Source organism: Macrobrachium rosenbergii, chromosome 41 (assembly GCF_040412425.1).
Source record: "Macrobrachium rosenbergii isolate ZJJX-2024 chromosome 41, ASM4041242v1, whole genome shotgun sequence".
Lineage (NCBI taxonomy): Eukaryota > Metazoa > Arthropoda > Malacostraca > Decapoda > Palaemonidae > Macrobrachium > Macrobrachium rosenbergii.
Window position 1 is genome coordinate 46,040,003 of NC_089781.1, and position 26,369 is coordinate 46,066,371.

General features: G+C 36.7%; 1 protein-coding gene across 1 annotated transcript in view; it reads left to right on the forward strand.

Moving 5' to 3' along the window:
- The window catches only part of Spg7 (Paraplegin), a 794,115-nt gene that overhangs the window by 116,239 nt on the left and 651,507 nt on the right, over positions 1 to 26,369 (forward strand). The window contains 1 exon segment of the mRNA XM_067084903.1: positions 4,950 to 5,077. Coding sequence (XP_066941004.1) covers positions 4,950 to 5,077 — 128 coding nt within the window.

The window sequence follows — 26,369 nt, forward strand, 5'->3', positions numbered from 1 at the left end:
AGACCAACAAAAAACCAACTATTATTAGAAATACATCCATTAAAATAAAGGCGGGAGACCCGAAGAAAGAACAAAATAAAAAAATTATAAGAATATACCTTTGTTCCCTAAAGTAATAATAAAACCAATGGAAGCAGATACCCAGAACATCAAAGAAATAGTAGAGGAACAGACCGTTGACAAGAATGATTATGTGATGGGAGAAGAGATTACTCCATCACCAATAATAGGTGCAGCAAGAGTAAACAAAGAAATGACATGAAAACACATGTGGATGTAATGAATGTTTCATTGAACTGTGCAACAAAAAGAAAAAAAGCATTACAAGATACAGAAATGAAGAAACCACTAGTTTAGACACACACGAAAAGGGCTGTATGTGCTTTGAACATATAATGCCTTATAAAGAAAAACAAATAAATTTTGTAAATAGAATTTAAGAAAAAATGCAAATTGATGATCCACAAAAAGAAAATAACACTTAAACACACTAACATAATACTTTCAATAATTATACTATACAATGGAACGTAAATTGTCTACATACCAGATTACATTTGGGAGAAATACAACGATTACTAAGGGAATATGAATCAGTGATACCATGTCAACAAAACAATATCAACAATAGGTAAATATACCTTAGTATCTACATCTAAAGAAGAAGAAGGAAATTTAGGTACTGCTATATATGTACATAACAAAGTATGTTATGACAGAGTACTGGTAAACTTTACTGACTTGCAAATATCAAGTATTAAAATGTGAATAAAAAACGATAATTACATAATTTATAATTTATACAACCAACCTAATAAAAATTATGACATTGACAAACTTGAAGATTTACTTAACAATACCAAGGAACTTACATTAATTGTAGGCAATTTTAATGCTCGCAACCCAATATGGGACTGTAATTGTATAAACTCAAATAGAACAGGTAGTAAAATAGAAGATTTCATGGATTCAGACAACATGTGCTGTATAGATGATGACGAAATTAGCACATATTTTTCAAACGCACATGTAACATTTTCCTCAGTAGACTTAACTCGTGTAAAACATGCAGAACAAATCATTAATAAAAGCATAGTAAAAATAGATGAATGGGCCTCATCTGTAGGCTTTAAATTTTCCAAAGATACAACTCAGGCAATCATGTTTTATAAAAATAAAAAGTGGAAAAAAAGGTGAAGACGTAGATTTAAAAATCAGAAACCATAGTATACCAATTGGCCAAACAGCAAAATTTTTGTGATTAGTATTTGATACTCACTTGAACTGGAGAGCCCACATAACAAAATGTAAAATGAAAATGTAAAAGTGTTAAATCTAATTAAATAACTGTCGAACACTACTTGGGGAGCCAATAGACATACCCTTACTGTACAGTACAAAGCAACAGTTCTGTCTATCATTGATTATGAAAGTGAAGTATATGGCTCATCATCTGACGCAGTGCTGAAAATGTTAGACCCTGTTCACAATGAAGGCCTTAGAATATGCTCAGGAGCCTTTAGATCGTCATCAGAATCATCTTTACAAGTTGAATGTGGTGAACTACTTCTGTCTCTCCATAAAGAGCTAGTAACAATGAAGAGTACTCTTAAGAATTCAGACAAGTGTTTCCCCAACAAAAAAATTATTTGAATTAAGAGATGAATTTATAAATAACCAGCCTCCACCTTTCCCAGTTAGGGCTAGAAGATTGTTTGAGTCGCTGAATATAAATATACAAGTGCCTTTAATAGTAAAATCAACTCCTCCCTGGACAATTAATAAAATTAGGATTTGTACACACCTGAAATATATATGAAAAAGTTACTCATATACACCAGAACACCATAGCCAACATACAGTAGAGCATATAAGCCAAAATGGTCCACATTACACAATATATACAGATGGATCTAAATCAGAACACAGAGTGGGATATGCTGCAGTGCCCCAAGACAAAACTTATCAGTTCTCTCCGCCTAATAATGCTTCAGTATTCACAGCAGAATTGTGTGGAATTGCATCTATAAAAATAATTAAAGAAACATCATTCAATAATTTTGTGATTTTTAGTGGCTCCAGAAGAGCTATAGAAGCTTTTCAGAGTTACAAATCAACAAATGATATAGTACAACAAATTAAATTATTTCTCCATAACTTATATAATAATGGAAAAAATATTGAAATATGTTGGATCCTTTCCCATGTAGGGATCAAGGAAATAAAGATGCAGACAAAGCAGCCAAAGAAGCAACCCACATGACAAGATCAAGTGTGAACATCCCTGTTACTGATTATGTAACACAAATAAATGTAGGTATTGTAAATAAATGGCAATATATATGGAATGAAGAACCTGAAAGTAAATTAAAAGAAATAAAACCTAATGTTGAAAAATGGAGTTCATCATATCAGAGAGAGAGACACACACACATGTAATTCTAACACGCCTCAGAATAGGCCATACTCGTCTGTCACATGGGCCCTTAATGAGCAGCCCACATGGCCAGGCTCCTTAGTGCTCAGAGTGCAGGGTGACAACAACGGCCAGACATGTTATGTGAGTGTCCAAAGTATAACCAACGGCGACTGTCAACTTTTGGAAATAAATCAGTGGAGAAAATTTTGTCAGAATCTTTTACATTTTCAGTCATTCCGATTTTGATGTTCATGAGGAACTGTAATTTAATTAATAGAATATAAAAATAAGTAATGATAAAAGCACGAAAACTCTTATGACATTTGCCGAATTTAAAAAAAACAAAATTTTAAAATATTACTTAACTTATACCTGTATTCTGAATTTTAATATACCTTTTTAGTGTGTATGTAAGAAAGCCAGAGTAAATGTATTTATTTTATGTATGTGTTTCAGTATGAGAGCATGTGACTATGTGCAGTTCATAATTTCATTTTAATTCATTCATCATCGTACTGAATGATCTGTTGGGTCCTAGTGCCTGGCCTCAGGCCTGGACCTGGTATTTTAATCTGATCCTTCGGGCCAGCCCTACAAGAGCTGAAAGTCAGCTCAGTGGTATGGTTAAATTACTTTAATAATAATAATAATAATAATAATAATAATAATAATAATAATACACAGTTTGCGAGTCTGGAACTCGAGATTCATCACAAAAGAATAACTAAAGAATAGGTAACAGATACAAAGTAATTAATAATTGCTGTAAACAGGTGATGATTAAATATGCCAAAATTATATTCTGTAGCTAATGGAAGAGGCTAGGTTCATTCTTTAGCCCAAAAGGCCGCAAAAGGAAGTCATAGGACCTTCAAAGTTGAGGTATCTGTCAATTGCACTCTGCACTGGCAGAGTGGGAAACAAGGTAAAATGTAAGCTTTTGTGAGGCATAGAATAATATGATTAAGGAACAAAATGGTGAAAGGAAAAATGTTAAAGGAAAAGAATAAATTACAAAGTTATAAGGAAAGTATATAAGTGAAGAAACCTGGCACCCCTCTTCTGGCTAGAGGTGCCAGGGTCCTTATAGGATAAAGGGTGGCATTGTGCCAGGTTGGCACTAGGGCCAAAGGAGCTCAGGGGCTCTCTTTTGGCAATTTGTTAGCCCTCTACGCCCATGATTTTCTTCCGTGGACCTGCTTTAGGTTGACTGTTTTCCTTGGTAGTGGAATCAGTCAAACCAAGCCTGAGGAGGACAACATAGTGCCACCCAGTTTGGCTTCTTTGATTGCTGGAACAGGGGCATTCCTTACAGGCTCTGCTCCAAGTCGTTGCAGTTGCTTAAGTTCATCGGCCAGTTGAAGTGTGGCAGAATCCTTACTCACACTCGCGTCTGCAGAGGGCTGGGAAAGGGAGGAAGATGTTCTGGTGGGCATGGGAGGCCCACAGGTTGCAACGACCAGCTCAGGCTCAGGTTGCGAGGCCACACCTTTGGGTGAGATTCCACTATGGCCAGGAGAATCTGTCTCTCTTACCGGCAAAGAGAGGGGATCCGGACTGGGATCTCTCGAATGGAGATCTGGGGCATGCTCTGGCACTGACACTAAGGCAGGGTCCGGTACTGGTATAGGATTTGGAGATAGTTCACCGTTCAGAGTGGACGGAGCTTGGCACCACTTAGTGCACTCAAGTGGCACTGGCAGAGGCTGAGAGTCAATTTTGTGATCTCCAGGAGGGAGATTGATTGGCTGCCTTGGCACTGGCACTGGGGCAGGGCCTGGCACAGGACTGGGTTGACAAAAAGGCATGGGGCTGGGGTGAACATTTACCTTGCACGGACCTGGCGTGTAATGAAGATGGCAACATATGCTGTTGTCACATCTGTGCAAGTGAGACGTAGTGAGAGCCGAGGTGGTTGTTGTAGAACAGGAGATAGAACCATCCTCTCCTGAGTCCTTTATATTCTATCACAGTGCCAACAAGCACTCTTCTGTCCAAGACCAACTATAAGAGAATTTCCTTGTAATTGGTTGCTCTGTCTTATGGAGCTGTGGGGGGACCATGAGAGTGTAACTCCTTTGAGGACTCACAGTGGCTACCAAAAATAGGTTTTTCTATGTCAAAACTTGTTTTTTTAAAGTAATCTATGTTTTTCCTAACATACCAACCTGAAGTTCTTTACATTTACGTCCCACCTCAGCCACCCCTCATTCTGGTACCTAGGCCAAAAGACAAAGTGGAGTGCAGATCGATGAGTGGGCGGGGCTTCCTCCCTACCATCGGTAATCAACAACCTTGCCTGAAAGTTAAGTGGTTGTTCCAGCTCACATTCACAACCTAAATCCTGTATAAAGAACTTCAGATGTGTATGTTAGGAAAAATACAAATCACTAAAAAAATTGTTCTATATTTAGAGTTGTTGAGTGTAAGTACATTATATTATTTATTTGATGTGCTCTATAAATCTTAGATGCTTGTTATATAAAGTTTTTTAATTATAAAAATTTGTAATATTACTTTTATTTTGCAGCAGCATCACTTATCAAGGAATATTGTGGGTAAAATTGCTTCTTACCAGCGTCGTATTCATCCTCTAAGTAAGACAGAATGGAGTATCATTAGAAGGGAATTTAGTGCAGTTTCTAAACTTCTTTGGAGGTAAGAATAGCATGATGTGCTTTTGTTCCTGTTATTATTATTATTGTTATTATTATTATTATTATTATTATTATTATTATTATTATTATTATTATTATTATTCAGAAGATGAACTTTATTCATATGGAACAACCCCGCAGGTGCCATTGACTTGAAATTCAAGCTTCCAAAGAATATGGTGTTCATTAGAAAGAAGGTAATTGGAAATACAGAAAGAGGAAATCACTTATTAAAAAAATAAACAAATTAAATATAAGTAGAACAAAATTTAAGTAAATTATTAAAATACAAGAATTTTATTAGGTTAGTAATGCATTGCATCTTTGCTTGAACTTCTGAAGTCCCAGTTGCACAACATCCTCAGGGAGGCTGTCCCATAGTCCAATGGTGTGGGGAATAAAGGACCTCTGGAACAGAAGTTTGACAGCAAGGAGTATTTACTGCATATGGGTGCTGCTGTTCAGCAGATCTGGTTGCTCTCAGCAGAAAAAGGGGATTAGGGATCAGTTGTGAATGTGAAAGATCTCTGCTGAAATACAACTTATGAAAAATTGACAAAAAAGAGACCATCCATTGGTGGTCCAAGTTATAATACTGTAATAAGAAACAGAAACCTTCCACTATGGACAGCTCTATTTAATAAAAGATGTAATCTATGGCAGAAGCAGACATTCACACTGGAGAACAATATTATAGTCAAGGAATGACAAAAGACCTAAAACAAGTTGCACTGATTTTATCACTTATAAATATATGAGGCCTTATGAACAATACCTAACTTTCAAGCAGCATTTGCTGAAACTTTCATTAGATGTTTCTCAAAAGCAAGGTGTGAGTCCAAAGTTACACCTAGAATAGTTAAAGCTTCAGACTCATTCAGCAGAGTCCCAACCACCTGAATGGGAGGATAGAGTGGAAAATCTGTTCGAGATTTGCTAATCAATTGTGGTTTCATTTTACTGGAGTTCAGCCCTATACCCCACTGACTACACCATTCACTAATCCAGCCCATGTCATGATTGAACTAAAAACAGCTTCATTTTTCATAAGTGGAGGCTTTACTACACCAACAAGTATTGCATCATCGGCATACTGAACAATCTTGTTTTCCAGGCCAACAGTCATATCACTTAAATACACCAAAAATAACAGTTGACCAATAGGTGACTCGCTAAAGATCCCATCAACAGCAACTCACTGCTGCCTACTTGTAAGGAAATCTGTAGGTAATCCTAAAATATATCCACCCACTCCAAGATTCTGCAGGTTATAAATAAGAGCCTTGTGATTTACTAAATTGAAAGCAGCACTAAAACCTGTTTGAATTACTCTGTGCTCAGAGCCCTTAAGGTTCTCTTGCAAATGGTGTGCCAAGTCTAAAAGATCATTGCAGGTACCTAACTGCTTCCTGTATGTATATTGACTATCAGCAAACAGTCCTATTGATTCCACTTAACCCTTTAACTCCGACTGGACGTATTTTACGTTGACAAAAGTTGTCTGTTGGGTGCCAAGTGGACGTAAAGTACGTCGACTACAAAAAGTTTTTTTAAATATTCGCGGAAAAATACTTATAGGCCTCGTTTGCGAAAAATTTTAAATCATGCACCTTGAGGGATGCTGGGAGTTCACGAATCACGCTGTTGTTTTTTTTACAAGTGTAACCCAGCTGCGCATGCGCGAATTTCTTTCTTATCCCAAAAGAAAGCATCAGCTAACTCTGCTGAAAATCTCAGAAATTCTTTAGTCACTTTGTCATAATTTTTGCACCGTTTTCTATTAGCCATTACATAAAGTTTTATATATGAAAATGTGCGCAATTTCATGTAGAATACAACAAAAAATAACTCAAGGTTGTAGCTTTTATCAATTTTGAAATATTTTCGTATAAATCTTGATTAGCGCCAAAATTTCAACCCTCAGTCAACTTTGACTCGACTGAAATGGTAAAAAAATGCAATTGGATGCCAAAACTCTTACATTCTAGTAATATTCAATCATTTACCTTCATTTTGCAACAAACGAGAAGTCTCTAGCACAATATTTCGACTTATGGTGAATTTTTGAAAAAAACTTTTTCCTTACGTCCACGCTAACTCTGCTGAAAATCTCAGAAATTCTTTAGTCACTTTGTCGTAATTTTTGCACTGTTTTGTATTAGCCATTACATAAAGTTTTATATATGAAAATGTGTGCAATTTCATGTAGAATACAACAAAAAATAACTCATGGTTGTAGCTTTTATCAATTTTGACATATTTTCATATAAATCATGATGTGCCAAAATTTCAACCTTCAGTCAACTTTGACTCGACCGAAATGGTCGAAAAATGCAATTGTAAGCTAAAACTCTTACATTCTAGTAATATTCAATCATTTACCTTCATTTTGCAACAAACGAGAAGTCTCTAGCACAATATATCGATTTATGGTGAGTTTTGGAAAAAAACTTTTTCCTTACATGCGCGCTAACTCTGCTGAAAATCTTGTAAGAGCCTGACGCCGTCTCTTCCAAACACGTGTGTGTTCATGTGTTCATCGTCCATTGGAGTGGACAAGACAACAAGAGCATCTCATTTTCTTTCTTTAAAGGAACGCGATTTCAGCCATACAATATTTCCGTCTGTTTCTCCCTAACGTTGTCTTGATGTATGTATAATCACCACTACTTGCATTGCCATGCAAGCATTCTAATCATGTACTCATAATGTTCCAACGAATCTTCTCTATCAAACTGTGTGTATGTTTCTGTTTGTGAAGATGCCAAATGTCTCGCCACTCCAATGGACAACGAACACACACGTGTTTGGAAGAGACGGCATCAGGCTCTAGTCACTTTGTCATAATTTTTGCACAGTTTTATATTAGCCATTACATAAAGTTTTATATATGAAAATGTGTGCAATTTCATGTAGAATACAACAAAAAATAACTCATGGTTGTAGCTTTTATCAATTTTGACATATTTTCATATAAATCACGATAAGTGCCAAAATTTCAAATTTGACTCGACCGAAATGGTCGAAAAATGCAATTGTAAGCTAAAACTCTTACATTCTAGTAATATTCAATCATTTACCTTCATTTTGCAACAAATGAGAATGTTAGGGGTTATCTCTCCCTTTTTTATGTTCTTTGTTATATGTTTGTATGGATTTTAGTCTTTCTCTTCTTACCTTGGTTTCTTTCGAGGTGTCCTTCAGATCGCTTCGTGGATGATGTGCTATCTTTGTATATTTATTATTTTTAAGCATTGATATCTCACAGAAAGGCGTATAGAGACGAGATCGGTAATTTCTTCACTTTAATTAGTACTTAGTATTATAAAGATCAGTACAGAATTAACAAGTTACAATGGTAGAAAACGAATTACTCTTGACTCAGTCTATATGGGGAACACGGAAGCGAGGGGAGACGTACTCTCCCTTGAAGGACACAGTTCTGCACTCTCCTCTCCTCATCGGTCTCTAACTCGTTGAACTCCCAGAAAACTTGCTATCTGCAATCTTCACCTCCTTCTAGCCTTATTGGAAGGATTAATCAGCAAGGCCTCCCCTTCAAGTAGCTGATTGGAAGGACTGTAGTGGGTGTGATTCAAATCTCTCCTTAGAGGACTTGATTGGAGGTGATCTTAGGAGGGTGTGTGAAAGACCCCTCCCAAACATAATTGATTGGAGGTTGAAGAAGTATATCACTTGGGCAAACCCCCAAATTCCTGGAACGTCCACGAAAACGCCTTCCTGAGAAGGCAGGGCTATAGAACCAGCTGCTGTAAGCATTTAGGCTGTGCTGACTCATGCTTTGGTTAGCTTCAATCGCGAGGCCATTATTTCTCACTTTTACGACTGTTTTTATGGCTTCAACACAATATACTGCAATGGTTCATGTAAACATCCCGCGTATTGATAACACGATACAACAACAGCATTTGGGCGTTATCACTGTGTTCTTTGCCTCTCTCTTTATTCTTATTTCTCTCTCTCTCTCTCTCTCTCTCTCTCTCTCTCTCTCTCTCTCTCTCTCTCTCTCTCTCTCTCTCTCTCTCTCTCTTTTCTATCTAATTTCCCTATCTATTCTACACCACAACATCAAGTCTCTAGCACAGTATTTCGATTTATGGTGAATTTTTGAAAAAACTTTGTCCTCACCTGCGCGCGCGCTAACTCTGCTGAAAATCTCAGAATTTCTTTAGTCACTTTGTCGTAATTTTCGCACCGTTTTATATTAGCCGTTACATAAAGTTTTATATATGAAAATCTGCAAAATTTCATGTAGAATAGAACAAAAGATAACTCATGGTTGTAGCTTTTATCAGTTTTGAAATATTTCCATATAAATCACAATAATTGCCGAAATTTCAACCCTCGGTCAACTTTGACTCGACTGAAATGGTCGAAAAATGCAATTTTAAGCTAAAACTCTTACAATATAGTAATATTCAATCATTTTGCAACAAACAGGAAGTCTCTAGCACAATATTTTGATGTATGGTGAATTTTTGAAAAAACTTTTTTTTACGTCCGCACGTTTTACAATTTGTTATATACCAAAATCATCGCAATTTTTTTTCATTTCTGATGGTTGCATACTAAACTTCAGGCAATGAGAAAAAAAGGAACCAAAAATGAACTCTTAATCTTAAAAACTAAGCATGCTGTGATATTTTGAAAAAAACTTTCTTTCCGCTTCGGCGCTAACTCCCAAACCCTGCCGGCATACGGCAGACACTTTTATAAATAGAGGCTCGGCGTTTAAGGGTTAAAGTAATCCTTCATTTATCCGAATTATAGAGCCAAGGACCCATCGGATAATAGCTAGTAAAAAACTACAGTACAGGGGTGTTCAAGGGCAACTCTGTATACAGTAAACCCCCCGTATTCGTGTTCTTATGATTAGCGGACTCACCTATTTGCTGGTTTTTCTGTGGAACCTATCTAAAATTTATTCATGGGAAAACTCATGTATTCGAAGGTTTTTCTGCCCCTCTTTTTACAGTGGGAGTTTTAAAGAAGAGGGAACTGTGGTGTTCATACACCACCAAGGGAGTTACTATGGCTCAGAATTCTGTTGCTTCTTTTCTCCCCTCTGGTTCACGATTATTTGTTCCAGCAGTCGAAGGTCAACGAGATTGCGTCGACCTTACAAAAGAAGTCAACTCAGGACCTTTTGTCGCATTCTTCAAGGCACCCAAAGGATCTTTCCTCTTTCAGTACCAAGTTGGCCTCCCCTCTGCAGCCTTATCCCTCTCGTGGAGGCAGACAAAGGTCTCAGTCTAGACCTCAAACGAATGTACATTTTTCATCTTGATCAATTAAGAAGTCCTCAACTAAGTTTCCTCAAGGAAGTGAAGACCACGTCCTCTGTGCTCCAGTAGGTGCCAGGTTCCTGTTTTGGGAAAGGTGGAGCGAGAAAGGATCAGAGCAGTGGATTGTGAAAACCCTAAGAGAGAGCTACTCTACCCTGTTCACCAAAAAACCTCCATTAGTCAAGAAGCCCATTGTCTTGACTGCCTACTCCGTAGGCTCAGAGAGGTTTTCAGCCCTCTCGGAGAAAATTTCCTCCCTCAGGAAGAGGGCGATAGAGGTAGTCAAAGATGTGAGCTCGGAGGGGTTCTACAATCATTTCTTTGTAGTCCCCAAGTCTTCAGGAGGGTGGAAGTGGAGACCAATCCAGGGCATCAGTGCTCTGAATGTCTTTGTTCAGAAGACAAAATTCAGAAAGGAGACAAATCACTCTATTCTAACATCCATTCATCAAGGAGACTGGATGGTCTCAGTAGACATGCAGGATGCGTACCTCCATGTCCCCATACACCCGGGTTCAAGGAATTACCTCAGATTCATTTTCCAGGACCGGATCTTCCAGTTTCAAGCCATATGTTTCAGACTCTCGATGGCTTCTCAAGTATTCACTCGCATTCTCCCCCCCCCCCTTGCAGAGTGGCTCCATCTCATTGGCATCAACATCTCACTCTGCTTGGTTGATTGGCTCCTTCGCTTCCTGATGGAGGAACAATGCACAGAGGACCTTTGGAAGACCCCTCTTCTAGCCCAGGATCTAGGTTTATTAACCCTTTAACGCCGACTGAACGTATTTTACGTCGACAAAAACTGTCTGTCAGGTGCCAAGTGGACGTAAAATACGTCGACTACAAAAAGTTTTTTTAAATATTTGCGGAAAAATACTTATAGGCTTCGTTTGCGAAAAATTTTAAATCACACGCCTTGAGGGATGCTGGGAGTTCACGGATCATGCTGTTGTTTTGTTTACAAGCGTGACCCAGCTGCACATGCGAATTTCTTTCTTATCCCAAAAGAAAGCATCAGCTAACTCTGCTGAAAATCTCAGAAATTCTTTTGTCACTTTGTCGTAATATTTGCACCATTTTCTATTAGCCTTTACATAAAGTTTTATATATTAATATGTGCGCAATTTCATGTAGAATACAACAAAAAATAACTCATGGTTGTAGCTTTTATCAATTTTGACATATTTTCATATAAATCACAATAAGTGCCAAAATTTCAACCTTCGGTCAACTTTGACTCGACGTAAATGATTGAAAAATGCAATTGTAAGCTAAAATTCTTACATTCTAGTAATATTCAATCATTTACCTTCATTTTGCAACAAATGAGAAGTCTCTAGCACAATATTTCGATTTATGGTGAATTTTTGAAAAAACTTTTTCCTTCCGCACTAACTCTGCTGAAAATCTCGGAAATTCTTTAGTCACTTTGTCGTAATTTTTGCACAGTTTTGTATTAGCCGTTACATAAAGTTTTATATATGAATATGTGTGTAATTTCATGTAGAATACAACAAAAAATAACTCATGGTTGTAGCTTTTATCAATTTTGACATATTTTCATATAAATCACGATAAGTGCCAAAATTTCAACCTTCGGTCAACTTTGACTTGAACGAAATGGTCGAAAAATGCAATTGTAAGGTAAAACTCTTACATTCTAGTAATATTCAATCATTTACCTTCATTGTGCAACAAACGAGAAGTCTCTAGCACAATATTTCGATTTATGGTGAATTTTTGAAAACTTCCTTACATCCGCGTGCACTAACTCTGCTGAAAATCCCAGAATTTCTTTAGTCGCTTGGTCGTAATTTTTGCACCATTTTATATTAGCCGTTACTTAAAGTTTTATATGTGAAAAATTGCATAATTTCATGTAGAATATAAAAAAAAATTACTCATGGTTGTAGCTTCTATCAGTTTTGAAATATTTTCATATAAATCACGATAAGTGCTGAAATTTCAACCTTCGGTCAACTTTGATTCGACCGCAATGATTGAAAAATGCAATTGTAAGCTAAAACTCTTACATTCTAGTAATATTCAATCATTTACCTTCATTTTGCAACAAATGGGAAGTCTCTAGCACAATATTTTGATTTATGGTGAAATTTTGAAAAAAAATTTTTTTTACGTCTGAGCGTTACGAATTCATGCATCATTTTGTGATAATATTTTTTCTGCATTGCTTTGATCGTTTTACAATTTGTTATATACTAAAATCATCGCAATTTAGTGTACAATACAACGAAAAATAATTCATTACTTTAACCGTTTTGCTCACAGCGCAATTTGTATACAATTATATATGAAATTTTTTTTGTGCTGTCATATATTACAATATTTATACATGATAATGATATTTTTTTTTATTTCTGATGGTTGCATACTAAACTTCAGGCAATGAGAAAAAAAGGAGCCAAAAATGAACTCTTAATCTTGAAAACTAAGCGTGCTGTGATTTTTTGAAAAAACTTTCTTTCCGCTTTGGCGCTAACTCTCAAACCCCGTCGGCATACAGCAGACACTTTTGTAAATAGAGGCTCGCCGTTTAAGGGTTAATCAGTCTTCAGAAGTCCCAGCTGGCTCTGTCTCAGGAGATACAGTAGTATATTTGGGGATGATGTTGAACTCTCAGATTTTTCGGGCTTTTCCGTCCCCCAAGAGAGTGGAATCCTGTCTGCGAACGATGGACGAGTTCCTCTCCCTTCAGACCTGGTCAGCCAACCAATGGATGAGTCTCCTTGGGACTGGCCTCCATAAAACAGTTCATTTCTCTGGGGAGACTTCATATAAGAGTCCTGCAATTCTCCCTCAGAGCCAGCTGGGACAGGAAAAGTCACCCAGACCTCTTTGTTTTCTCTGTGACCCACATCAAGAGGCACCTACTTTGGTGGAGGTCCGAATACAAGTTGCTGAAAGGGAAGTCCCTTCTCACTCAGAACCCCGACCTAAACTTTTATGCAGACGCGTCAGACATAGGCTGGGGAGCTCTCCTGGGAGACAAGGAAGTTTCTGGGACATGGTCACCAGAGCAGAAAAAGTGACACATAAATGTGAAAGAATTAAAGGCGATTCACTTGGGGACGCAAGTCTTTGCATTAGAGGTGTTCGGCAAGATGGTGGCAGTCTACTTGGACAATACCACAGCCCTGTCTTATATCAGCAAGCAAGGGCAAACACATTCTCCCTCTGTGAAGCAGCAGGGGATCTTCTCCTCTGGACAAACCAAAATCAGATGAGAATCATGACCAGATTCGTCCAAGGCAGACTGAATGTCTTGGCAGACCAGCTGATCTGACACAGTCAAGTCATCCCCACAGAGTGGACTTTAGTTCCACTTGTCTGTCTAGGGTTGTCTGACAGGTTACAGACTGTCAAGAAACTCCTCAGAACTAGAGGATGTTTAAAAGCAGCTGCAGAAGCTGTTGAGAAATGTAGACATCAGTCGTCCAGTAACGTCTTCCAGAACAAGTGTTTTATCTTCCACACTTGGTGTAGAAGAAATGGCATCTCATCTTCTCAGACGACTATAGCAGAAATTGTGGATTTTCTGTTATTTCTAAGGAACTCCTGAGGCTTGTCCTCTTCCACTATTTAAGGCTACAGGACCATGCTCAGCTGCTTTTCAGCTTAGCGGCCTGGACCTATCCACAAATCAGGACCTATCCAATCTTATTAGATCATTTGACACTTGTAAGTAGAGGAATGCAGAGTTAGTATTGTGGAGTTTCGATGTGGTCCTAAAATGACTCTCAGGTCCTCATTTTGAATTCCTTAGCTCCAGGTTACAGACTGTCAAGAAACTGCTCAGAGCTAGAGGATTTTCAAAAGCGGCTGCAGAAGCTATTGAAAAATGTAAATGTCAGTCATCCAATAATGTCTACCAGAACAAGTGGTCTATCTTCTGCACTTAGTAATGTAGAAGAAATTGCATCTTGTCTTCTCAGACGACTATAACAGAAATCGTGGATTTTCTATTATTTCTAAGGAACTCCAGAGGCTTGCCCTCTTCTACTATTAAAGGCTACAGGGCCATGCACAGCTGTTTTTCGGCATAGGGGCCTGTACCTATCCGCAAATCAGGACCTATCCAATCTCATTAGATCATTTGACACCTGTAAGCAGAGGAATACAGAGCTAGTATTGTGGAATTTAGATGTCCTTAAATGGCTCTCAGGTCCTCATTTCGAATCCTTTAGCTCCACGTCCTTTAGAAATCTTACTAAGAAGACCCTCTTCCTTAGCAACTGCTAAGAGGGTCAGCAAAATACATGCCCATTGATAAAAGGATTGGGTTCACTCAAGGCAATGCACCTGCCCTGTTACCCTGGACTTTATATAGTTGAACAAGACCTGGCCCAACTCCTAGCCTCATTCCTTTAGCATCAAGAATTTAGAAGTTTTAGGTTCGGAGGATGAAGAGAGAGCGCTTTGTCCTGTGAGGGCATTAAAATATTATCTACATATGTCTTGTGAGGGCTTTAAAATATTATCTACATAGAACTGAGAAGATACAGGGACCTTCCAGTAGCCTATGGTGTTCAGTCAAAAACCCCTCTCGACCTCTTATGAAGAATGCCCTTTCTTTCTTCTTAAGGGACCTCATTTGTGAAGCCCATTCTCAGATTGGAGAACTATTTCCTGCTTTTAAATTCAGAGCTTATAAAATCAGAGCTGTAGCTACGTCGTTTGCTTTTAAGTGCAAGCTCTCTCTCTTCCATTCTCCAAGTGACGTATTTGAAATACAAGTCAATCTTTGCATCCCATTACTGATGGGAAGTGGAAACAGTTTTTAACAGTTGCAGTACCTGAGGACCTTTATCAGTCGCTGGCATGGTGTTGTGGGAGGAGGTGTAGGGAGCATCCCTTCCATCCTTAATATCTTCATCTTGACTTAGGGTGTTGAGTTTTAGGGGAGCCTGGGGGTACTATGTCCCCCTCGATGTGGGACCACTGAAGTGGTGAGGGGGCTCTTGAACCCCAGGAATTTGTTCCCAGGTTGGAGTCCAAGAGTCTCATATACTATTATATATTTCTTTGGACTAATTTTGTGGAATTTTCCACTTTTTGTAAAATTTATTGGACCTGATAAATAGGAAAAGATCTCGTAGCTGGGATCTGGTGTATATCCAAAGCTAAACAGTGGGAACTATGGTAGGACCATCAACTGCTCAATAATGTTCGGACTTGAGAGTTATCAGATTAACAGCTCAAAGGCAGAACTATTCTTTAGGGCTGGACCATGGATTCCAGGGGTGTCTGGTTCTGGGGATAGGACTCTCAGGCATTCTATATGGTTTGCCCATAATATGATTAGGGTGGGGATGATTGTATTTTTGTAATAATCTCAGTCCTAGCAAGCTGGTTTGGTTTACACTTGGGCCACTCTAACCATGTTGTGCCATCCCCTGTGGGGCAGGGTAGGGTAGGGACGCAGACATTTGGGAGTCAGTTCTCACTTGTGCAGTTGGTGGAAGAATGAACTCCTTGAAAGGGCTGGTGATATCTTTTTAAGTTTTTCAGGTTTATTTATTTATTTATTTTTGTTTTACTTCAATCTTTATGAGTGGTTGTTATAAAGATTCAAGTAACCCTGGACCCTTTGATGGTAGCGACTCGGCACAGTTGACAACTGCTGGAACCTCCTCTGACAATCTTTCTTTAGAAAAATAAAAAAAAATCCTACATTGGAACCTTATGCCCCAGTTCAAAACAAACCCAAAAGAAGTAAATATCGTCTTGACCCAACCTTGACTCACTTTGACTCCCTCTTGTGGGGTGGAGGTTGATCAGGGTTTCTAACCTTAGAAACAAAATGGAAAATTTCAGCCCTAAAATTAGAAAATTAATTACCTATTAAACAGACATTAAACAGCAGAAATGTCGTTCAGACAGATAAAAGACTTGACTTTCAGAAGCCACAACAGAGTCAGTCTGAGGCCTTTATATCTATAACAACAATAGATATTATGAACGTAAAAATTAAAAAGCATGACACTATGAACAGCATTCAGGGTACTATTGCACTTCCTGAGAACATTGATCAGGACTTTATGTCTATAATAACAATAGACATTATGAACATAAAAATTAAAACAGAGTATGAATAGCATTCAGGGTACTATTGCACTTCCTGAGAACAGTGATGAACCAATTGAAAAGAGTATTCTCTTGGACTCTTAAAAAAAGATATCCCAGGGTCCAAGATTGTGAAGTACAACCTTGTATCTAGTATATCGAGTAAGCATAGAAATAAGAAAATGCTAAAAATCTCAAAAATAATATTTGAAGGTCAAGATCTACCTCAAAAAATAAAAATATTAGGCCAAAACAGAGAAATAAGACCATCTATCCCAAAGCCACTACAATGTCAGAATTGTAGTAAATATGGGCATGCAAAGAAATGTTGTAGAAATAAACGTGTACGCGTATTGTGGATCTGAAGAACATGCCACACAATGGAAGTGCAGTGAGCCAAAGTGTATAAACTGTGGGGAAGACCATCATACAAGGTCCAAAGAATGTTTATGTAATGTTCATTTATTTATTATTGTTATTCTTCTGATTTACTTCTTTATAGATGTTGATCTTTCTAACTTTATGTAGTAGCGTAGATTTCCCAGAAGGCTTTAAGAAGACACAATTGATTATTCTTTCTTCATTAGCACCAAAGAAATAACTTTACAATAGAAGTACAAGGTGATAAGCAGTACAAAATATAGGGTGAGTCAATGTGAGCCTGTCTTCTTATGTCAACCCACAGTTGGTGGGTTTGCAACCCCACTGCTTTCTCCTTGTGCCTTAGCTGCCTCTTTTTCTCTTCTCTGTCTTTTACTTCTCTTTTTCTTATCTGCTGCTCCCTCAGAATTAAATTTCTAAGGATTTTTGGAAGTCGCATTGTCCAACCCCTAGGCGTGGAGAGATCTGTTTCTGCCCCACCTTGTTGACGCTAATTGGTTGAAGTTATCTAAAGACTTCCTGTGGGATGTGTAATCAGAACAACACCTCCAGGGGCAGGTGAAACCATCATGTCACCAGAAATCTTCTACAGGTGAGGTTGCTTTAATGATTTCCTGATATGATTAACTTTTGCCAGTGCCGCACCAATGTTTGGCTACATATTCACACCTTTGCTTTGATCGTCATTCCTTCAGCAATTATACTCGCCCTGTTTATATAACAACCTTATGTACACCATTTTCATGTCTCATGTTATCTATATGTTTAGAGGACCATGAATCTCTTTTTACTACTTTTATATGATTCCCGTGAACTACTTTTTCCTTTAGATCACTTTCATTGATTACTATGTATTTGTTTAATTTTAACACTTCTACAACTCTATATAGTCCAGTGAATTTGGGAGAGACCTTTACATTTGACCCTTCTAGAACATGATTTTGTACATAAATTTTAGTATCTACTTTAATGTCTGGTTCAATGGTATCTTTATTATAATATTTGGCATGAGTATTATGACCTCTTTTAATTTATCCTTTGTTTTCATGATTGTCTCGTATATCGTCTGGTCTTCCATGCAACATAGTCATCATAGTTAAGTATGTTCAGTGGTGCTGCATCGTCAATAAATGTGTTAGTATTCTTTTCTGATAAACTATATAGCAAATATTTGGGATCTGTTGTCTCATTTGTTGTATTATTCAATGAATTGTATGTCTTCTAAATGCTAAGTCCCAATCTTCTGTTAGTGTGGCGACAAAAGTTTTCACAGGATATCCTTTATTTTACGATTAGTCTGTCTCTACAGCCCATTGTGAACTTGGTTTATGAGCCACATTTGACAATTTATTTATTTCATAAAATTCACATATTTTCTTTAAAAGATCACTTGTAAACTCAGCAGCATTGTCCGAAAGAAGAACTTGTGGACATGAATGTCTTGTGATAATTCTAGATTTAAGAGCTTCTGCAACTGTAGCTTCATCTCTATTTCTTACTGTTACTATTTCTACATATCTAGTTAAATAGTCTAAGAAGACCAATATTTGTCTATTTCCTCTAATAGTGGTTGGAAATGGACCTAAAAAGTCCATTGTGATTACTTGAAAGGGATTTAATTCTGACGGATATTTTTCAAGTGGAGCCTAAGATTCACGTTACCTTTATGTTGGATTATAACCATAAGAAGCTTTGCGGGCTGCTTTTGGCATCTTCACTATAATGTGGCCAAAAATAATTTCTGATTATGATTCTGCTTGTCTTTTTAATTCCTGGATGTCCTGCTAACTTATATGAGTGTGTTAGTTCTAAAACTTCACTGATTAGTGCTTTTGGAATGTATAGATGAGAACAACCATTCTTCTCTGTTGGCTTTTTGTACAACAATCCATTTACTAATTCAAAATCAGGTTTTAAGGATTCATCTATCATTAACTATCCTACTATTTGTCTGATTTCTGCATCATTTTCTTGTTGTATTTTCACTCTTTCTAGATCTAAAGCTACTATAGTCTCCTCGCACTAACCTGGCGGAGAAGCCCCGCCCACCATTGTAACTGCATAGCTTGCAGGATTCGCAGTATTGTATCTATTTCGAATTTAATCATTAACAAGCATACAAAATATAGCATATCATTACAAAAATCTTGATGTAATACATAAATTTCTATTCTATCTGCATAGTTGCTGTCACTGAAATACTTGTCATTGTATAAAAACAAACGAAAAAAAAAAGACAAGTGTAACTGTTGCAAAGAAAGGGAAGGCATGCTGGTTAATGGAACAGCCATTGTTTTGGCGACAACACAAATAATCATTTTTACTGATTAACTAATCTTTAATTTTTATTTGAATTTATGTTTGGGTTTAATCGTAAGAGCAATACTCTTCGGTTTAAGGTGATCTAAAATTAATTTGCTATAGGACTACGTAAATTTTATGCTATTTTCGAGCTAATTGAAGGGGAAATATGAAAGCTATATATTTTTAATGTATTTATTGAGTAATAATGATACTGAATCGGAAACATATGTCAAAATCATATGTATGTATCTTTCCTATATGCCAAGAAACATGTATTAAAAATGACTTAACTGCGCAAAGTTATAATTAAAAGTGAATGTTAGGCAAACTATACTACAATCACATGTAGGCTTATAGCCTATAGCTTCATTTACAATACGATTGCATGAATTCATAAACAAACCTCATAATATAATTGCTTAAATGTATAGTCGCATAAAACAAAGGGTATATAAAGAAGAGATATAATTTTTGGTTTATACAATTATTGGAACTAGACCCATACGAGGCTACCAGTCGGCTCCGCCAGATTCAACCACTTATAACCATGAATTTTAGTAAATAGCCTAACCGGGACCCAGAACCGCAACTATCTCTGGGCATTCTAAATTCTAGCGATGATTTCTGAGTTTGACTGGCATCTGGACAAACATTCTAGTAACTCTAGTTCAGCTCTGTGATAAAATCCTGTACTGGTACTCAATATTGCCATTGGGTAAACAAAAAAAAAATAAATAAAAATAAAATACAAAAAATAAATAAAACAAAACGGATGGAAGAAAATGCCTCGTTTTGGACCAGTGTTTTTTTTTTTTTTTCACTTCATTTGTTAGGAGATATCTAACACTTTTCTGAAAGTTTACCCCACTTTGTTGAACTGGATCAAACCTTCCATTCCTAACCAACCATCTACGGACACAGCCTTTAACAACTGGATTGGAACTGGAGAGCTGGGGAAAATTATTAATGTGACCTATATGGGTGATGCTTACCTGATCTTCTCCTCCTCCGATCGCTTCATTACTTAATATAAATATAAAAAGACACTCTATTTTGTGTTAGATTACGCAGGAAATTAAATAGGTAAATATATGAAGCCATGTAAGTATTTACCTTCAAATGGGATGAAAAATATTAGAAATTTGTTGATGTCAATGAAATCAGCTGATGAGGTGACAAGTGTAAGATTCCATATCCCGCCAAAACAATGACTGTTCCATTAACCAGTTGCACTGGTTTTTTTTTTGTTTTTTTTATATAATGACAAGTGTTTCATTAACAGCAACTATGCAGAAAAAATAGAAATTTATAAATTACACTAAGATTTTGTAATGATATGCTATATTTTGTATGCTTGTTATTGATTAAATTTAAAATAGATACAATACTGATGAACCCTGCAATCCATGCAGTTACAGTAGGTCCGCCAGGTTAGTGCGAGGAGGCTATACCTGACAACTGAAACAAAAGGTATTAGTGGTAATGCATTTTTCTGTTTCCTCCTGAGTTCTGGATAATACATCTGCCAAGATGTTAAATTTCCTTGGAAAATATCTGAATTCTGGACCAAATTCTAGTACACTAATGAACCATCTATTGAACTTCATGTTGTTTGTAAAAGGCTCTCTTTTTAAATAAGTCACAAATAGGTTTGTGATCAGTAAGCACATTAACCTTATGACCTAAAAGTATGTGTCTAAATTTCTTTAAACCCCAATATGAAGCTAAACTCTCTTTCTGTGGTACTGTAGTTTCTTTCTGCAGGATTTAAAACTCTACTAACGTAATATACTGCCCTCATTCTAGTTTTGGCCTTTTGTAATAATACAGCTCCTAGTCCTGTGCTTGAGGCATCACAAGCTAAGTAAAAGTCTTTGGAAAAATCTGGATAAACTAGAACAGGGTTCCTGGTCATTTTGCTCTTTAGTGTTTGAAAAGCTGTTTCTTGTTATCTTCCATTCATAATTACCGTCCTTCTTGTAAAAATCAGTTAAAGGTCGCATATACCTGTAGTAGCAAACCCTTTATGTTGGGTCTGTAATAACCTACCATACCTAGGAACCTTCTTAATGCTTCTTTACAATTAGTGGGAGCTGGGTAATCAACTGTTGCCTTTATTCTACGTGCCTGCATGCGCAGTCCATCTTCACTAATTATGTGACCCAAGTATTCTAAGGATTTCATCAGAAATTGACATTTCTTTAATTTTACTTTTAGTCCTGCAATTCTTAACTTCTCTAGGACAATTTCTAATGTTCTGAGGTGACTTTCTGAGTCTCTTTGCTAAAATGATTACATCGTCTAAGCATACTGCAACATTTTCTATGTCCTCAGAATTGTAACATTAATCTGACAAATGTTACGGGGCTGATGTTGGGTCCAAATGGCATTGCTTCAAACTGTAGATGTTCTCTTATGTGTGCTGAAGGCTGTGAATGGTTTTGGTTCTTCATCTAGAGGTACGGCTATCCACTAAGCAAATCTAAGGATGAAATATTTTGGCCCCTCCTAATTGAGCTAACATGTCCCAGATTACTGGCATCGGCATTCTCTCTGGAACGGTGTTGGAATTTAATTTCCTGTAATCTATTACAAGTCTCCAACTACCATCTTTCTTTGGAACAAGTAAAAATGCTTTTTTCTTCTATTTTAGTAAAGGATTGTTAATAGGGATTCCTATGCAAATGACAATGCCTGCGTATAGTGTTAGTCTGTTGTCTGAATAATTTTGGATATAAAATTCGCAGCTATTATTGTTCATGTGGACTAGTGAATTATCCATTCTGACACAATCTGGCAATTCTTCATTCAATAATAGAACATCCTTACCCTTTACATCCTCTTTTGATCTCAAATAAATCTTTGTTAAACATTTTGGATCCAAAGTTACTGCTCTGTTGAGTATAAATTGTACTTTATTACCATCAGCTATGCTAACACAACATATTTCTTCTTCTTTTTGTGGCCTGAAAATAGCAGTTCTGCACTCAGTGGTTTCTTCTGTTACCTCTACACTTCATTATACTATTTATGTTCGATTTATTTATTTTATCTAAGAGTAATACTTCATTTAGTATTTTTCCTTCATAATTCATTACTTCATAACTGCAGTCATAAGTATAGGCGCCTTGATTTTCGTTAGATTCAGTGTTTTGGTGATCACCATTATTCACATCCGAGTAATAATTGATATTGGAGTATGTATCATCTATATGTGTATTGTTGAGATGTGCACTTCTCAACAGTTCTGTATTCTGGGATCGTGGGGATTCCTCTTTTCTATCTATTTTCATTTTAACTTTCTTTCTTGTTCTGGTTACTTATCTGTCTTTCCTGCATGTTCATCTTGCTTGTCGAAACTGTCTCAGACAAATTGATCAAATTTGGGTGAAACTTCTCTTCGTCAAGAGTAAAACACGCTCTTCTGATTATCTTGTTTCAGTCTAATCTTGCCTTCACTACAATCTAGTATCATTCCACATCTCTTCATTGACTTCAATGAGAACAGTACTTAAAGGGAAAATATAAGTCATTCAAAACTACTAAACTTTCAATATATATTTATGTGACAATATATCAGTTTCTAGATTCACATTCCTAGACTTTTAATCTGTTTCCTGATACTTTCTTTATTGCTCTACTTGACTCTGAATCTGTTTCTGCAATACCTAAATATCTTGTCAAAGTTATTTTATCAATTATATTTACAGTACTACCTGAATCAATGAGTACTGTGCATGTCTTTCCATTTATTGGAATTTTTTACTGTAGGCAGATCCTTTCTATTTATTCCTTCCTCTTTCATGGAAAATATTCCTTCTTTGCTGTGTAAATAGGAAAATGTGGATGAACTTTCATTTCCCATTGTAACTTTTTCTTCTTTTTCTCTTTCATCTCCTTGAAGTGATTCACTTTCTCTTCTTTGTAGAGTGGTTAATTGTCACTGGTTAGATGCTTTATTTATTTTCAGGTGACTGTTTATTGGCTTCCTTATTATTGAACCAACAGCACTTACTTAAATGCCTGATCTTTTTGCAAACTGCACATATTTTAGGCTTTCTGCATTCATTAGTGGAATGATTTGTATACCCGCAGTTCTCACGTTACTTTTGGTCTAGCTCCTTGAGCTGCATAATGTTATGGCTACTTTTCAATGCGGGGACTACTGTAATTCTAAACCATACATCATATTGAGACTGGAACGGACTGCGGTCTGCAACAACCAAAGGAGTGTAAAAGAAAATAGTCAATGTAGCCTTAAACCTAATTTATTTTTTAGATATTTACAACATTGAGACAGGTTCTGAAATGAAGAGTGACTTCACAAAACAATGCACATTACTATAAACACTTATAATAATTACCAAAATCAGTCATGCAAAATAAACAATACTCAATATTAATACCTTCAATATAATAAATATGCCACATTAGTTTAGTAACCATAATTAACAAATTAACAGCAGCAGTCAACATTAGGGCAATAAATGAGGCAATAACCAAAACAGGGCAATAAAAATAAGAGGCATAAACCATAATTAACAAATTAACAGCAGCAATATAGTAAGGCAATAACCAAAACAGGGCAATAAGGCATAATAAAATTGGTAACACTCAAAACTAATAATAGGAGGCACACTTGCTCAACATGACTCATTCGTGCCATTCATTATAATGATACATCATAAATCACTTGAGCCTCTTGTTCAACACAATGACATACTCAAAACCCTCCAATAATTATTACTCATTCCCTTCAAAATAAAAGCAATAACAATTGTCAGTGTACTACAACTCATCCAGAATAATAAACTGCCTTTCGCTGGAGTAACAGCGAAAGATCCACAAGGACGACTAATCAAGACATTGACGAAAGCAATCCCAATCTCCATCACCGATCACCTCGATCAAGACGGGTAACAGCAATAAGGCTGCCAACGGAAGAATTTATTCTTCCACACTGGGCGACTGAGGTTTAGTCAGCTCCTCGGAACTTATCCTGCTGTCCTCAGCAATTAAGCCAGCAACCAACACATGCCACTTGAAGACCATCTCCAAGGTGATACTCCGAAATCTCCGACTCCAAGGTGATACTTCAAAACCAACTGCTGCTACATCCTCAACCAAAAGCTGTTGAGAACCGGTCGCTCTTCCTTCCAAAGCCTGTCTGACTTGCAGGGAAAACGATAAAACGAACGTAACCTCATCTCTTCACGTCTAACACGAGAGGTCAGCCAAACCCCTGAAGCAGTGCTGTTACAAAGAAACAATCCAACTACCGGACGAGCCTAACACTTCCCTGCCCAAACAAAAAAAAAAATTTTAAAAAGAAAATTTTTTTTCAGATTATTCTCTCACAACCCCCAAAAGAAGCCATAGAACCACCAGCCAAAACAGACCAAATCCTGGCCAAAGGTCGCCAAATGTTATGGTCACTTTTCAATGTGACTACGAGCTTCTTAAACCATACATCATACTGTATTGAGACTGGAATGGACTGGTGGTCTGCAACAACCAAAGGTGTAAAAGAAAATAGTCGGTGTAGCCTTAAACTTAATTCTACATATTTACAACATTGAATTATTTGTATTTGGATATTGACCATTATGATATCTCATGGGTGGACTGTGGAATAGTCTATTCCTCGGTTGATTTTGTCTCCCTTCTGGTTTGGATTTCACTTTCTGCTAGTATTTTGTGCATAGTTCCTTTGAAAGAAAGTTTGTTTATCCCCTACTTGTCTGGAATCATCATTGTACATATTTCTTTTATATGACTCATTGGTATTTCTGCCGTTCCTTTCATTTTGTGTTTCTGTTACCCCTACAAATTCTAGAAAAATTCCACTTTCTTTTGAATTTTTATTCATTGCTATTTAAAGTGGTAAGGCTATCACGCTTATAATCAATTTTGACTTTCTTGGAATGCTTTTTCTTTTCTCCAAGTGCATTATACATTGTTCCAAATGACAAGTAATTTAACACATATCTCAAACTGACTAAATCAGTTTCTGTATCACAAAAATCATTCTTACCTCCTATGGTAATGTTTGTTTTTCTTAAGTCTTTTATCACTTTGTGTGTTGCTTCTTTGATATCATTGTGAATGTTTGCTACTGATTCCCCATCGTAATGTTGGTTGATGAATCTATTATATTATATAAGGCATCACTTTGACTCACTGGTTCCATATTGATAAGTGATTCTTTTAACCAGCATATGTAGTTAAGTGTTGTTGAATCTAACTGAATTCAAAGTTCTAGTGATCACCCTTGTTGAACTAAACTTTAAAGCAAGGCTTTAGCTATCTTTGTTCTTTCATCTGTTATTCTATTTGTATATTACGACTGTCTGCGTCTTTCAAGCAACCATTGGTTCACAGAATATGATTCTAATCTAATTTTGTCAGGATTTGAACTTTCCACTCGTCCACAGAATTGTGTGGCTTTCGTAATGATTGCTGCTTGCACCATTGTTCTAAATGGAAATGTGTTAGTATGGGTAGTGTTATTGTTGTTGCTACTTGTGTTAGCACTTCCTTGAGTAAATGATATTTGTGAACTTGGTGCTGGAATTCGACTTTGTCTATCTGCTGTTTGTCATAAATGATAAGGGCTATCTCTAATTGCATTCCTCAATGCATCAAACGGACTCTGCATTACACTGGTATTCTAAAATCATATGAAAATCTGTACCCAAACACACAACAGTATTCAAAAATACATCATAAAAATCATGGTATGTTATTAAAAATTCCTATTTATCAAACCTCAAAAAAATTAACAGATAAAAAATATTGTTGAGAGAGAATTATAAATGATATACCTTTAGAGAGAGATAATCATAAAAGTCTTATACCTTTTGAGAGAGATTATAAAAAAATACACTCACTGAGAGAGAGAACTTTTGAGAGAATCAATTTTCCAACTTACGTGTTTTCTGTTGCCATCTTCCAATCATAAACTGTTGTGATTTCACAATCATTGTTTTTCATTTCTGCCACTGCGTCGTATTCATTGCTCTCTGTAGACGCTTCGTTCACTGCCTTTTGGTTGTGTGTCAGTCGTTATCAACACACAGTGATCGCTCTCTGTAGACTTTCAGGATATGTTGTGGACCCTGCTGTTCTCAGATGCTGTTTCAGGATACGCTCTGCCACTTCAGGATACTTCATTGTAGACATTCAAACGCTCACTTGTTTTAAACGCTCAGTCGC